The sequence below is a fragment of the Mustelus asterias genome, chromosome 16 (genome assembly GCF_964213995.1).
Source record: "Mustelus asterias chromosome 16, sMusAst1.hap1.1, whole genome shotgun sequence".
Lineage (NCBI taxonomy): Eukaryota > Metazoa > Chordata > Chondrichthyes > Carcharhiniformes > Triakidae > Mustelus > Mustelus asterias.
The window spans coordinates 70,981,659-70,997,870 of NC_135816.1; the positions used below are offsets into that span (position 1 = coordinate 70,981,659).

Genomic DNA, 16,212 nt, shown 5'->3' on the forward strand with positions numbered 1-16,212 from the left:
GGTGTGTAGTGTTAGTGTGGTCATTATTTATTACTCAAAGTCAAGTTGTAATGATTGAATGAAATTAATCCAATTGTGAATTTGATCATAAGTGCTTGTCATGCTGTGAAATAAAGTGATTTATTGATTCATATCAAACCACATGTCACCAACTGTTAAGGTAGATTAAAGAAGTAAAAGATCTCATTACATCTAACAGTTCAACTCAAGGGAGTCAAAACAACATCTGGGAGCCAATTTTCATAAAAGATGCTCAGACCATTCATTGGAATAACTAATGTCAGTGAATTTAAAAAGGGTAGGTAATGCCCATCTTGATTTGTACTATCTCTACTTGACTGTGCAAATCATACTTCACAATATATTATGGGAAAATAGCTAACAGTAAAGGGGAAAAGCAGATCATATACTTGATCATAGGACAATCCCAACATTGACAAACCAGTTCTGATTCGGAGTAATGAGAGTAGATCACAATTCAATAATAAATGCTCTCTGATTATTATCGCTTAACTAAAAGAAAAATTTCACAGCACTTCTGAAAATAGAATACTTCACACTGATCCTCTAATATAAAAAATTCTACTCTCTGCTGGCTTTTATTCCATCCATTGTCTCTCAGTCCCTGCAACTGTTTCCCCTTCTACTCTGTAGAGGTACCTTCTAACTTATTCCCAACTCGATGAACTGGGAATGAACCAAGCAGCATTCATTAAAAACTGGATTCATTCAGCATGGACAATCTTTGCATTCTAGCCAACTGAATCCTTACACTTGTAAACACGAGCAAATGCTACCTTTGATTTTCAGGCCGAGTAATTTTTGGCGCTCTGGCAGCACTCCGGTTAAAGTTTTAATTGTCTCCTTCAGGTCCAGCACAGTGTCCTCTTCTGTCAGTTTTGTCACTGGATATTCCTGTCCACTCCACTTTATTATAATTGAAACGGACATTCTCACAGGTAAGGTTGGGCTTTACTCTAAATTGAACAGGAAAAAAAATGAAAAACATGAACTTGAGAGCATGAAAATTAACACTTGTTCAAAATACATATTTCAAGGAATATTATATAGTAAAAAAACAATATCCAACTGTTCAAAGAAAAGATCACAGATGCAGGAAGTTTTGTGAAGCCAAGACCTGATTTTGCATAAGACAACCAAATGCAACTGAGCATTCCTAATATTTCATGGAGTATGGATAAGTGGATGTGCTACACTTCCAAACAGACACATTGTTTGAGAAGTTGCAACACAGCAATGATAGTAGGCACCCCAACTGACCGGCGGAAGGGTAAAGCTGTGATTTTACATTTCATTTCGGATTTGCGAATTGTAGCAGTGTGGTTAAATTACAAGACTAGTAATTATGGAATGATTACAGCACAGAAAGAGACCATTCGCTCTGTCATGTCCACACTGACTCTCTTCAAGCTCAACTCAGCCAATCCCACTCCCCCATCTTTTCTTCGTAGCCATCCCAATTTCCATTCTTCAGGTAATTATCCAATTCCCTCTTGAAAGCCATGATTAAGCCTGCCCCAATTCTCTCACAGCACATTCCAGAACTTTGCTGCATTTTGTTCATTTGTCATTCATCTTCCATTGTTCAAGTTGACAGGGCAGGTTGAGAAAGTGATTAATAAGGTCATCAGGATCTGGGCTTTATAAATAGAGGCATGAAATACAAACGCAAGTAAATTATGGTGAATCTTTATGAAGTGCAAGTTTGGCTTCAACTGGAGTGTCCCGTTCTGAGCACCACACTTTAGGAAGGATGTGAAGGCACTGGGGCGAGTGCAGAAAATATCTATGCAAATGGTTCCAGGGATAAAAGACCTTTTATGTGAATAGACTGGAGAAGAAGGCTAAGAGGAGATTTTGATAGAGGTTGTCAAAATCACGAGGGGTCTAAATGGAGTAGATAGGGAGAAACTGTTCCCATTTACAGAAAGGACAAGAACCAGGGAACCATCCCTGGAGCCACCTTCATACTTTTTTTCTGCACATTTTTGAATGCCTTCACATCCTTCCAAAAGTGTAATGTCCAGAATTCAACACAATACTCCATTGAGGCTGCATTAGTACTTTAAAGGTTCCAAACAACGCTCTCACTTCTGGATTCCATGCCTCTTTTTATAAAGCCCAGGATCCATTATACTTTATTAACCTCCTTCTTAATTTGCCCTGTTACCCTCAACGATTTGTGCACAGATACCCACAGATCTTTCTACTCCTGCACTTCAGATTTGTATTATTTTTACACTGCCTCACTCTCAATATATATTATAATATATATGATACATAATTTATATCATGATTATATTATATTATTATAATTTGCCATGTGTCTGCCCATCCCATCAGACTATGCCCTACTGAAGTCTAGCACTATGCTTTGCACAGTTCACAATAGTTCCGAGCTTTGTCTCATCTACAAATTTTGAAATTGTGCCCTGTACACCAAAGTCAAGGTTAATAGGGATCAAGATAAGAAGTGGTCCGAACACCAACCCCTGGGGAAACCCACTATGTGCCACCTCCAGTTCAACAAGCAACCATTCACCATTACTCCCTGTAGCCAACTGAACATTTATACTGCCACTATCCCTTTTATTCCACGGACGTCAATTGACAAGTCTGTAATGCCTGTTATATGGCACTTTATCAAACACCTTAAAAGTTCACGTGGATATCAAGTGGATGACCCTATTCAACTCTCTCCCCTATGGGAATTCAGAAGAATGAGGGGAGATTTATAGAAACATATAAGATTATGAAGGGAATAGATAAGATAGAAGCAGGGAGGTTGTTTCCACTGACAGATGAAACTAGAACTAGGGAGCATGGCCTCAAAATAAGGGGAGCAAATTTAGGACTGAGTTGAGGGTTGTGAATCTTCGGAATTCCCTGCCCAGTGAAGCAGTTGAGCCTACCTCATGTATGTTTTTAAGACAAGGATAGATAAATTTTTGAACAGTAAAGGAAGAGTTATGGTAAGCAGGCAGGCAAGTAGAGCCGAGTCCACGAAAAGATCAGCCATGATCTTATTGAATGGCGGAGCAGGCTCGAGGGGCCAGATGGCCTACTCCTACTCCTAGTTCGTATGTTCTCATGTCACTATTTCAAAAAAAAAAGTAGGGGAGTTACCCCTAGTTCCCTGGTTGATAACAACATGGACGCTTGTTATCATAGAAACTACAGTGCAGAAGGAGGCCATTCGGCCCATCGAGTCTGCACCGACCACAATCCCACCCAGGCCCTATCCTCATAGTCATGGGCACAAGTATTCCAGTAATTGCTAAGTATACTTTATTAGATCAGTAGAGCCATTTTATTAGATCAAATGGGCCTGTCATTGGTTAAAAATATTTTAAAAGCATCAGTCCCATTTTCTTTGTCTAAAAACATCACAGCAAAACTGAAGACGAAAAATCCATGTGTACTCTTAAAGCTGGACCTTTTGCGCATTTACAATCATAGAATCCTGACAGCACAGGAGGAGGCCATTCGGCCCATCGAGTCTGCACCGACAACAATCTCACCCAGGCCCTATCCCCATAACCCCACGTATTTACCCGGCTCGTCTCACTGATATTAAGGGGCAATTTAGCAGAGTGTGAAAATTGTTGTGAAAATTGACTGCTAAAATCCCTACAACAGTGACCATGAAGTATTTCATTGACTGTAACGCAGTTTGAGATGTCATGAAGTTGTGCAAATACGAGTATTTTTTTAAACAACTCAATCTTGTTGGCTGTCCCTTGATTCGAGGACATTACTCATGGTTGCGAGTTTCTGCCAAGGGTCTTCATGGGATTGAATAGGCCGATTCTCGACCTAGATCTTTGGGCACATGGGAAAGACATCCCATGTGGTGGTGGAATCGTGAGAGCAGGATATGCTTCCTTTACAGTCCCTCTCTCCAGCTGCTCTGCCTCATCACAAAGGCATTTGGACTCAAAGGTTTGGTACAGCTGGATGGACTGCTCGTCACCATTTGAACAATTGGTAACAATCGCCTTCCAGTCATTAATACCAATGCCACAATGCATCAAGGAGAGCTGCAGTGTCCTTGTACTATTTTCTTTGACTGTTCATATGACTGTTGAGAAAAAAAAAACGACCTGGCAAGGGAAATACTTTTCAGCCATTCAGACAGTGTGCAGTCCATTAAAAGTTGATTTTGCAGGAGTTTTGCCTGAATGTTTGTGGAGCTAGCTTCAAGAAGGACACCAATGGTCCTCCCCTTGAATCCAGAGGATGTGGCAGAGACATTGCGATGGAATGTGCCACTGATGCAATGTCCAGGACACACTGCAGTACGGATGACAACACCTGCTCAGGTTGACTTGCAAAAAATTTTGTTCTCAAACACTCATTGTCATAGCAACACTGAGCTGAAAAGGCTGATCCATTGCTGGATCTAGTCAATGGTAGCTGCCGAGTGGTCAATATATTCCAGAGCTTCTCCTTCATATATAGGTGGAAGAATATTTGGCTGACCAAGTCGGTGTTGAAATGAGTTTTGTTTTGGCAACGCTCAACAGGCCAAGTTTCTTGTGTACAATTGAAGGGATTAAGAGTGAGCTTGGAAATCAGGTGCAGAGTGGGTAACGACACTGCAATCATCCACAAGCTGTTGATCATTTTGTCTATGGTGCCAGTTTAGTTTTGACAAGAGGTAACTGAGGTTAAAGAGGCGGCATTTAACACTGACACCAGAAGCCAGCTGATCTTTGATGAGATGAGACACTGTCAGGTGGATTGTAAATAGTATGGGGACTATCACACAGCTCTCTTTGACCTTGGGTCAGATTTTGAAGGCATCTGTTTCAGATCTCCCACTCAAGACAGTTGCAATCATATCATCATGAAGCAGTTATAGGGTTGTGATGAAGTTTCTTGGACAACCAAATTTTTGGAGCATAATCCACTGAGCCTCATGACATAATGAGTCAAATGCTTTGGTCAGATCAAAGAGTGTCATTACGTACATTTTTCTTGGATTTATCACGTAACAAAAGACACATCGGAGGTTCCTCTGGAAGATCTATAGCCACACTGTCTCAGAGGATTTCCTCAGCCACAGGAAGTAGGTGATTCAGGAGAAAGCTGTCAGGATTTTCCCACTATAGACAAAAGGAAAATATTTTGATTGTTTCCAAAACATAAATTGTCTCCCTGTTTGCTCTTGAGATTGTGGGTGCAGGATAGTTCTTTTTCCTTCCAAATCCTTCAGATGAGTGCATGGGAGTCTTGATATTAGCAAAAGCCCGCCAGCTTTGAAGACCTCAGCTGCAACTCATCAGGACCACAGGCTTTGTTGTTTTTCATCCGTTTTGACTGCTTCTTGCAGCTCTTCCATTGATGATAAAATGAAACTCTTTGGATGAGGGCATGTAACTTCACTTTGCAGTGTCAGAACTGATACAAATTCCTGATACAATCTTAATGTTGATGCAATGCTTCTATTGTAGTGTAAATGCTGTTTAAATTCATAGACAAATGAGAACCTTGATGCTGCAGTGTGCCTAAATGCACATTGTGCAACCTATACAGAAAGCTTACCTTCAGTCACATACAGAAACATGGCTCAAATTTGAGCCATGTGAAATTGGATCTACTTAAAAGTCAATGCTCCACAATTATGATTGAGCTTGACTTGAATTGTCAGAAGCTACTGTTGCTCTATCATGAACATCCAAGTGTAGAAACTGAAGCATTTGCCATGCAGAGAAAAGGGATTATATTTCAAAAGTATTTCATTCAACATGTTTTAACACTTTAAACATACCAGCAAGGTGCAAGGTCTATGTTGAGTTACCTTATTTCTGTTAACTAACACAGGATATTACAACTGCACCCTAGCACCTGACAGGGAAGGAGGCAGAAACGAATTATGATCACTGCCCAGTAGAGATTGTGGGTGAAGCCAGTGGGTTTGTGTGTTGCACCACTCCACAGTTGGAAATCCTGCCAACACACTCTTCAGCTCACCTGACAAGAAGGAGGAAGAGTCATTTTGGTAGAATCTGTTCCATAAAATAAGCCACTATAGGCTGCAAAGATTCACCTTCCAAAGTCAAGTTTCACACTCTCTTTGTGTATCAGAATCTCAGTCTAACCATACCCTCACCATGTTGAGCCTAGTAAATCAACACAAGCACAAACTTTGCTTCACTGCTTTACTGGGAGATTTTATTGAACTACCCAAGTTTACAGAACTGAAGGAGATTAATCGACCCCAATATATTAGTGCCAGCTTTTTTACCAGATCAATTTCAAACTAATCCCACTTTCCTCCTCTCTCTATTTAGTCCTGCATCAATCTCTGCACCAAGCATTTAGCCAGTTTTCCTTTTAGAGGGACAAGGAAGCCTGCTTCAACCAATCCCTGTGACAAGACAGGTCATGATCCAACAACACACAACACTGATGTCACCCAGTCTCACTCTAGAATGATCCATTTTAAATTAATGATCCCTTGTTACTCACTCTCGAACCAGTTGAACCAGTTATTCAGTATTCATTGACAAAACCTTTCACAATTTTATAAACCCATTAAATTTCCTCCTAACTTTCTTGTCTCCAGTGGAAATACCCCCAGCATCTCAAACCCCTCTCCATACTAATGGTTTCTTTCCCTAGAGAGTTTACAATTTACACTCTCCATGGCTTTTCTACTCTTTCTTCAATGGGGTGTTGAAAATTGCAGTTTTCTGACTCTGGTTTAACAATTTCACTATGCAAATATACTACATCATTACTCGTTTTCCAAATTATTATTTAATATTCAAAACGCTACTGGCCTTTTTTGCCCACAGACATTTGAACCATGCCTTTCTGTTTTTTTACCTTCTAGTCAAAAAACAAACACAGCTCAATATGATCCAACAGATTTAAAAGTTGTTTTGTGATTATAATTATTGGAGAATAGCATATACATATGAAACAAAAAAAGTTAAAAGTCAGGGCCCTCACTTATCTTTCCCCTACAGATGCTAATTTGCTCACAGGTTCCCATCTTTTTCTGATTCAATTTCACTTCCAATACTTCCTTGTTCTTAATAACAAAGCAACAACAATACGCAGAGGAAATCTGCCCCTGTACGGTGACATTTGTAGAATCTTACAGCAGAGGCCATCCAACCCCTCAAGTGCCTGTGTTAGCTCTTTAAAAGAGCTGTCTAATTCATCCCAACCGTTCCCCCATAATCCAGTAACTCCACCCCCTCTCCCCCCGCTCCCAAATGTTCTGGTTTAAATCTGTACCACTGCTTCATTTAAAAAAAATCTAGATCCATACACGTAAGATAATTAAGCACCAAATCGCATGTCTCTGATTTTTTTTAAAATCTCTATCAAATTGAGCAACATAAGCTCAGAGAGAGTTAAAAAAAAATCGAAAATATTGTGAAAGGGAGGGGGGAAAAAACTGCTTTGGGTTGTGGAGGAGGAAATCCACTCACCCAGAGCTTCAACCTCAAGGTCTGGCTGGATTTACTGTTTGAAATTGGAATGTACCCTTAGGGACGGGGCAAAAAGCCCAGCCCATCCTCTCACTCTGCTCATTTATTTTAGATTCAAGCGGGAGAATGTTGTCTGTTATAAAGGTGGGCACCTCTAAAAGGGGGAGAGAGGAAATAAAAGTGAAATAAAACTGCAGAGTGGGGGGCGCTGGGGGGGATTAAAGTGATTGAATCATCAACTCTCAGTTATTGGAGGGGTTTTTTTGTTGTTTAAAAGTCCCAGTTTAAAGCGTTATTTTGAATTTAACCCCATTCCGAGGGGCGGCTTTTAATCGGCGCTTTCCCCGCCGTTCAGCTCAGTGACTCTAACTCTCATTCTTTACATTGTTAAATATTATTATTCTATCTCGTTCCCGGGGTTTTTTTTACCGTCTGCGTGTCCGCCAGAAGTTCCGTCCGCTCAAATCCTTCCCCCGTTCCCCCGCTGCCGCTTCCGTGTCCGTCCTTCCCACAGCTTCCCCCGGCTTGGCTGGCCTGGTATAAGGTTCCCCCGCTCTGTGAAGAAGCTTTTTGCCCAGTCCAAACTTTCATCTATATCTTGTCCTAAAAAAGCAAACGATCTGAAATAAAAACAAAATGTGCTGGAAATACTCAGTATGATACTCAGGGGGCGGCACAGTGGTTAGCACTGCTGCCTCACAGCTCCAGGGACCCGGGTTCAATTCCCCGCTTGGGTCATTGTGGGGTTTCCTCCAGGTGCTCTGGTTTCCTCCCACAGTCCAAAGACATGCAAGTTAGGTGGATTGACCATGCTAAATTGCCCTTTAGTGTCAGGGGGACTAGCTTGGGTAAATGCATGAGGTTATGGGGATAGGGCCTGGGTGCAAACTCGATGGGCCTCCTTTGAACGGCCTCCTCCTGCACTGTGGGGATTCAATACTATGAGTTCGGAATGAGCAAAGAAGAGTCATTTCTGACCCAAAATATTAACTCTGTTTCTCCCTTCACAGGTGCTGCCAGACCCGCTGAGTTTATCCAGAACCAACTGTTCTTATTTTGTTAGTTATTTTGATTTTGAAGTCATTGAACATTTTCCTACACTGAATCCAATGGCTCCTATCTCAACCCAAGCTCGCTTAGTCTGAGCGGATGTCCTCCTCATGTCACCCTCCAGGAAGTGGACTCCTGGCCTCTCCCTCATGGCTTCCAGGTTGATTTCAGAGAACCACGAGGAAGCAGTACTAGATTCCCCAGATTCCAGGCCTCTGGCTCTCCTCAGACATGACAAAAGACAACAAACCAGGCCTGAGGCTCAATTGGAATCTTCTCCTTACTCCCAGTCACTCTTCACCTTTAACAAGACAGGCTCAATTTAAATTGAGCTCACACTCCCTTTAACCCACCACCATTCCTACCACTGCTGCCAAACCCGTCTCTTTATCAATTGAGCGGTCTCATCGCATGAAAATGGTGACTCAATTCAGTTTCCCCTTGGGACTTCCAAATTTCCATTTCCCGTCCTCTACACAAAACTTCGGCTCCGCCATGTTGAAGTACCCTCTTTGTTTAGGATGAAATGCCAGTGCTGGAGATGCTCTGGCTATCACTGGATACCAGCGGTAGGAGTAGAATGAAGCACCATCACACTGAGATGGACAATGAAGGAGAGACATTGAAGGAGAGCAATGGGGTTGACCCTGTCAAATGCTACAGAGAGATTAAGGAGGAACTAGACCCCATGGTCACACTTCAGATTGGTACACATTAGGAGGCTGATTGAATAGATCCAAAGAGAGAGCTGGAGGAAAGATAGATCCAAATTGAAAATGGTGATAACATAGCGGAGGCTTAGAACTAGAGGTTGGGGGAGGTGGATGATAATCTCCAACTTAAAGACTGTCGCCAGTGAATCTCAATGTTGTATGCTTCAGAAATGCATTCTTTCCTCAGGCACCACAATGAAAATCCAACTCGGATAAATCTGACTTGATCGTGGAGTACACCTCCCAAAATGACCCTTGGTTAAAGATATGCAATGAAAAAGAAGTTGCATTTTTATAGCAACTTCAGGACATCCCAAAGCACTTGACTGCAAACAAAGAACTTTTGATGTGAGGTTGCTGTTTTAACGTAGATTTTTTTTAAAGCTGCTCATTTCTGCACAGCAAGATCCCACAAGCAATTATGACATAGTGATGATGGTTGAGGAATAAATATTGGCTGGAGGAACTTCCCTGCTCTTCTTGAAAATAGTGCCATATAGATCTTTTATGTTCACCTAAAGAGGAGAAATGGAACTTTAATTTAATGTCTCTGGCAAAAGACAGGACGCCCAACAGCGCACTAGAGAGTGAGCTTGGATCATGTGCTCAAGTCTCGTGTGGGGCAGCATGGTGGCAGAGTGGTTAGCACTGCTGCCTCACAGCACCAGGGACCCAGGTTTAATTCCATCCTCGGGTCACTGTCTGTGTGGAGTTTGCACATTCTCCCTGTGTCGGCGTGGGTTTCCTTCAGGTGCTCCGGTTTCCTTCCGCAGTCCAAAGATGTGCGGGTTTGGTTGATTGGCTATGCTAAATTGCCCCTTGGTGTCAGGGTGACCAGCAAGGTAAAATACATAGGGTTCTGGCGATAAGGCTGGGTGGGATCATTGTCGGTGCAGGCTTGATGGGCCGAATGGCCTCCTTCAGTACGAGAGGGATTCTATATGATGATTCAATGATTGGAGCTTTGAACCCACAACCTTTGGACTATTAGTGTGAGCAGTAGTATTCAGCCACAGAGCTTCATGCTTTTCAAACCAAAGCACTGAAACTAATGTCTGGGTGGTTGCTAGCTTGACTTAAGTTGATTGGAATTGCATTTAATTGTGCATGAATGCAATATCATTGCAATGTTTGAGGTGTTAGTTCAATTGTGGAGGAATGTTACGCCCAAGTACTCACTTCGTTTGTCTCACATCAGTAAGGAGCTTCTACAACAGCTGTCTAATCCCGAGTATCCATCTAACTGACTCTTGCAGTGCCCATTTTTGAAGCTCACAGGATTGCAGGGGAGAACCCCTGAATAATGAGGCTGCACAAAGGTACCCCAATACTGGATTTCAACTTCATTTTGATGACCTGTGGAGAGTAAGCGACATTTTGCTTGATGAAGCAGTACTGAACACTAAGCTTCAATAAGGCTAACTTAGTAGGCCTTTTGGCTACCAAAAACGGCACAGCATAGCTAGATTTATAGGCCAATGTCCCTAATTGGGTAAGGAGTATTCTTTTGATGTTGTGTTGTCTATACTACCAGGATCATTAGATTATAGTGTACCACCCCCTTTAAAATGACACAGAAATCTCTCTGCCCTGCCCCATGGCTCGACTCATTGACTATGTGCACTTGGGTCTCAAACAATAGGGAAATCCCAGGCTAGACCACAGTTGGCTGTCTTAGATGGTAGAGTCACCATAATAGGCCTCACTGCCCATGAGACACAGTGGGGATAACAAATCAGTCAAGGCTCCTGCTCCCCATTGCAAACCTTTCCTGTGGATTGTTATGGTTTGGCATCCTCTGAACCATGGAAAAGACATTGACAAATGTTTGGAGAAATGACTTGATTTGAACTTCCCCAACTTGAATTGTGACTGCATGAGAAAAGGAATTGTAATTAAATCCCCAATTGCAATATGGCTTTCAGTTTGAAGACATCACCACAGGATGAATACACTTCCCTTGGAAGGGCTATAGTGCAGTTACACTAGAATAAAAGCAAGGCTTAAAGGATTAAATTATGCAGATTTGTGTGTAAAACATAGCTGTATACATTAGGTCAACTGATGCTCTAACAGAGACCTTTACAATGATCAAGGGATTTCAACTGTGTGGATGTAGAAAGATATTCCTTTGGATAATACCCTAAAAGTTAGAGTTTTTTATTTATTCATGGAATGTGGGCAGCATTTATAGCCCATCCCTAATTGCCCTTGAACTGAATGGCTTATTAAGCCATTTCAGGGTCAGCCACATTGCTGTGGCTCTGGAGTCACATGTAGGCCAGACCAGGTAAGGGCGGCAGATTTCCCTCCCTAAAGGTCATTAGTGAATCAGATGGGTTCATGGTTATCATTAGACTTTTCATTCCAGACTTTTATTGAATTCACTTTGAAACATCTTGAGATTCAAATCCAGGTCCCAGAGCAGTACCCTGGGTCTCTGAATTACTGCTAGGCGTCTCAGAATGAAATCAGGAAGACATTTTCAGTGCAATGTGTGGCTCTCTCCTCTAAACGGCAGTGGAAGCTGAGATCATTAACTTTCAAGACAATGATTGCTAGATTTCTGTTAATTCAGGGGATCAAGCAAGAGGGAGAGAAGGCAGATAAATGATGTTGAGCCATGATCCGACAGAATGATGGAACAGGCCTAAGGGACTGAATGGCCTCCTGTTCCCAAATTGCCCAAACAATGGATAATTCACAAGCAATGTCGTCAAGCCATTCAGGATGGCCCTTGATATTGACAAACTTTTCTTACCTTTGTGGGCCAAGGAAAAGGAACGTTTAAAAATTTGGATATAAGTAACAGGAAGTCAGTAAAGCAGCAGGTGGCTGCAAGAGGAAAAACATTCGCTGGTCAGGAAATGTTTATACTTTTACATTAAGTAAGGGGTTCAATGAGGCGTGCTGATACGGACATGTTCTTTTAATTGTTAAAGAATTGGCTCAGTAGGTAACACTCCTGACTGTTAGACAGGTCATTGATTTCATTCTCACTCCAGAGATTTGAGCATATAATTAATCTGATACTGCCGTGCAGAACTAGAGGGAATGCTACACTGTCAGCATGGGCTGCCTGTCAGATGTAAGGAAAGGCTTACATCTATTTAGTGCCTTTCACAACATCAGGAAGTCACAAAGCACTTTGCTGCCGATGGAGCTGTCTTGAACTCTGTTGTAATGCAGAAAACACATACAAATACAGAAAGCAGCCAAATTGGACGCAGCAAACTCCTACAAATAACAATGACATGACCTGATGAATCTATTTTTGTGATGTGAATTGAAGGATAATGATCAGGAATCAGGAGGATAACTCCCCAGCTCTTCTTCAAAATTGTTGTTTTTTTATTTGTTCACAGAATGTGGGCTTCAACGGCAAGGCCAGCATTTATTGCCCATCCCCGAACTTTCCTTGAGAAGGTGGTGGTGAGCTGTCTTCTTGAACCTCTGCAGTCCATGTGGTGCAGATAGAGCCATAGTGCTGTTAGGGAGGGAGTTGTGTACTTTTGACCCAGTGACAGTGAAGGAATGGCGATATATTTCTGAAGGGGAATAATATCCATATTAATGATCATGAAGGAGAATAGTAGCCATATTAATTACCGTGTTCAGTGAAGGGATTAAAAAAGGCAACCACATAGACAAACCATTCGCACGGTTTAACTGCAAGACAAGCATTCCAGGACACTAAACTGTAGACTGTTAGTTTTAGACAGGAAGACAAAGAAAGACTGTCCCAATGACAGATGTGGCCTTCAGATAAATGTAGGGAGGGAGATATCGTAGTGTGGGATTGTTTATGTACCAAGAGCTCAGGCTGGGAGAAGCCATTAAATCAGACATCTGACTATGGGAGGAGGGATTGATAGCCACAAACAGATACAAGCTGGGACATTAATGATAATGATGAATTAGGTCAGTTAACATGATTAAGTCTTCACACTGATTGGATATTATAATTAAGCAAGCATCTGATAGTAGTGATTCACGTTTAACATTTATAACTTATGCATGATGTAACCTTAATCAATAGCTGTGAGTGGATAGAGATAACTGCTATACCTTGATTGGTATATGTTAATTACTTGTAATCTAATTTGAAACTATATCTGACTATGTGTTCCTGAATTATGTACTCTGGCTCGCCACAGATGACCTTCAGAGTGCTACAGTTATAAAATAAACCACCATTGTGGAACACTCAGTGACTTTGTCTGTCTACTTGAAGAGAACAAAATAGTAAATACACCCACAGGCAAAACATCAAAGAATGCCCTGCAACAATTTCCAAGTCAGGGTGATGAGTGACTTGGAGGAGAACTTGCAGGTGGTGGTGTTCCCATGTATTTACTGCCCTTGTCATTTTAGGTGGTAGAGGTTGCAGGTTTGAAAAGTGCTGTTGAAGGAGACTTGGTGAATTCCTGCAGTGCATCCAGATGGTACACACTGCAGCTATGGTGTTTCAGTGATGGAGGAATTACATATTTAAGGTGCCAATCAAGTGGGCTACATTGTCTTGGATGGTGTTGTTTCTTGAATATTTTTGGAGCTGTACTCATCCAGGCAAGAGAGTATTCCAAGTATTCCACCATATTCCTGACTTATAGATGATGGACAGGCTCTGGTGAGTCAGGAGGTGAGTTACTCGCTGCAGAATTCTTCGCCTTTGACCTGCTCTTGGAAGAAGATAATTTAAATTATCTTCAAAATAATGCCTTAGGATATTTTGCATTCACCTAAGGGAGTAGAGGAGGCCTCAATTTAAACATCTAATCAAAAACCAAGCTCTATCTTTCATCGTCAGTGAATGTAAAAGATCCCCATAGCACTATTTTGAGTATGAGCTCAGATATTATCCCCACTATTCCTGGCCAATATTTATCCCTCAACCAACATCACAAAAACAGATTATCTGTACATTTTCACATTGCTGCTTGTGAGATCTTGCTGTGTGTAACTTGGCAGTCACATTTCCTGCATGATAAAAGTGACTACTCCATTGGTTGTAAAGTGTTTTGCAACATCCTGAAGTCGTGAAAGGCAGGACATAAATTCAAGTCTTTAATAAGTTTTCTTTTTCAATGGTACAAGAGGAGCATTTGTATCGATTATAACCCATGTCTGATTATAGCCTACTCAGTGTTCTGTAGGTTGTCTTCTCTGGAGACCATGATGTGGAGATGCCGGCGTTGGACTTGGGTAAACACAGTAAGAAGTCTTACAACACCAGGTTAAAGTCCAACAGGTTTATTTGGTAGCAAAATTCACTAGCTTTCGGAGCGCTGCTCCTTCATCAGGTAAGTGGGAGTTCTGTTCACAAACAGGGCATATAAGACCAACCGCAACGTTGCCATCAAACCAGCAGACAAAGGAGGAGCCATCGTCATACTGAACAGAACGGATTACTGCAAAGAAGTGTATCGACAACTGAACAACGAGGAACACTACAGACAGTTACCCGCAGATCTGACCAAAGAACACACCCGTCAACTCAACAGACTGATCAAGACCTTTGATCCGGACCTTCAGAGCACCCTCCGTGCTCTCATCCCACGTACTCCCCGCGTTGGAGATCTCTACTGCCTCCCAAAGATACACAAGGCAAACACACCCGGCCGTCCCATCGTATTGGGCAGTGGGACCCTGTGTGAGAACCTCTCCGGCTACGTCGAGGGCATCCTGAAACCCATTGTACAAAGAACCCCCAGCTTTTGTCGCGATACTACGGACTTCCTACAGAAACTCAGCACACATGGAGCAGTTGAACCAGGAGCACTCCTCGTCACAATGGATGTCTCGGCACTCTACACCAGCACCCCCCACGACAATGGCATTGCTGCAACCGCCTCAGTACTCAACGCCGACAACTGCCAGTCTCCAGATGCAATTTTACAACTCATCCACTTCATCCTGGACCACAATGTCTTCACCATCAACATGTGGAGATACCGGCGTTAGACTGGGGTAAACACAGTAAGAGTTTTAACAACACCAGGTTAAAGTCCAACAGGTTTATTTGGGAGCAACTACCATTAGCTTTCGGAGCGCTGCTCCTTCATTAGATGGAGTGGAAATCTGCTCTCAAACAGGGCACAGAGACACAAAATCAAGTTACACAATACTGATTAGAATGCAAATCCCTACAACCAACCAGGTCTTAAAGGTACAGACAATGTGAGTGGAGGGAGCATTAAGCACAGGTTAAAGAGATGTGTATTGTCTCCAGACAGGACAGCCAGTGAGATTCTGTAAGTCCAGGAGGCAAGCTGTGGGGGTTACTGATAGTGTGACATAAATCCAACATCCCGGTTTAGGCCGTCCTCATGTGTGCGGAACTTGGCTATCAGTTTCTGCTCAGCGACTCTGCGCTGTCGTGTGTCGTGAAGGCCGCCTTGGAGAACGCTTACCGAATATCAGAGGCTGAATACCCGTGACCGCTGAAATGCTCCCCGACAGGAAGAGAACAGTCTTTTCTGGTGATTGTCGAGCGGTGTCGAGCACACCGCTCGACAATCACCAGACAAGACTGTTCTCTTCCTGTCGGGGAGCATTTCAGCGGTCACGGGTATTCAGCCTCTGATATTCAGGTAAGCGTTCTCCAAGGCGGCTTTCACGACACACGACAGCGCAGAGTCGCTGAGCAGAAACTGATAGCCAAGTTCCGCACACGAGGACGGCCTAAACTGGGATGTTGGATTTATGTCACATTATCAGTAACCCCAACAGCTTGCCTCCTGGACTTACAGAATCTCACTGGCTGTCCTGTCTGGAGACAATACACATCTCTTTAACCTGTGCTTAATGCTCCCTCCACTCACATTGTCTGTATCTTTAAGACCTGGTTGGCTGTAGGGATTCGCATTCTAATCAGTATTCTGTAACTTGATTTTGTGTCTCTGTGCCCTGTTTGAGTGCAGATTTCCACTCCATCTGACGAAGGAGCAGCGCTCCGAAAGCTAATGGTATTTGCTACC

At 42.5% G+C, this 16,212-nt stretch overlaps 1 protein-coding gene across 2 annotated transcripts in view; it reads right to left on the minus strand.

Moving 5' to 3' along the window:
- ublcp1 (ubiquitin-like domain containing CTD phosphatase 1) overlaps positions 1 to 7,985 on the minus strand; it is a 36,729-nt gene extending 28,744 nt beyond the window's left edge. Inside the window, exons 1-3 of one of the 2 annotated variants that reach the window (XM_078231265.1) lie at positions 7,899 to 7,985; positions 4,995 to 5,129; positions 798 to 977 (exon numbers count right to left, since the gene is read on the minus strand). In XM_078231265.1, the coding sequence (XP_078087391.1) occupies positions 798 to 951 (154 nt within the window). In that variant the 5' untranslated portion in view covers positions 952 to 977; positions 4,995 to 5,129; positions 7,899 to 7,985. The remainder of the gene's footprint in view (positions 1 to 797; positions 978 to 4,994; positions 5,130 to 7,898) is intronic. The other variant, XM_078231264.1, reaches the window with a different exon arrangement.
- Between the last annotated feature and the right edge of the window lie 8,227 nt (positions 7,986 to 16,212).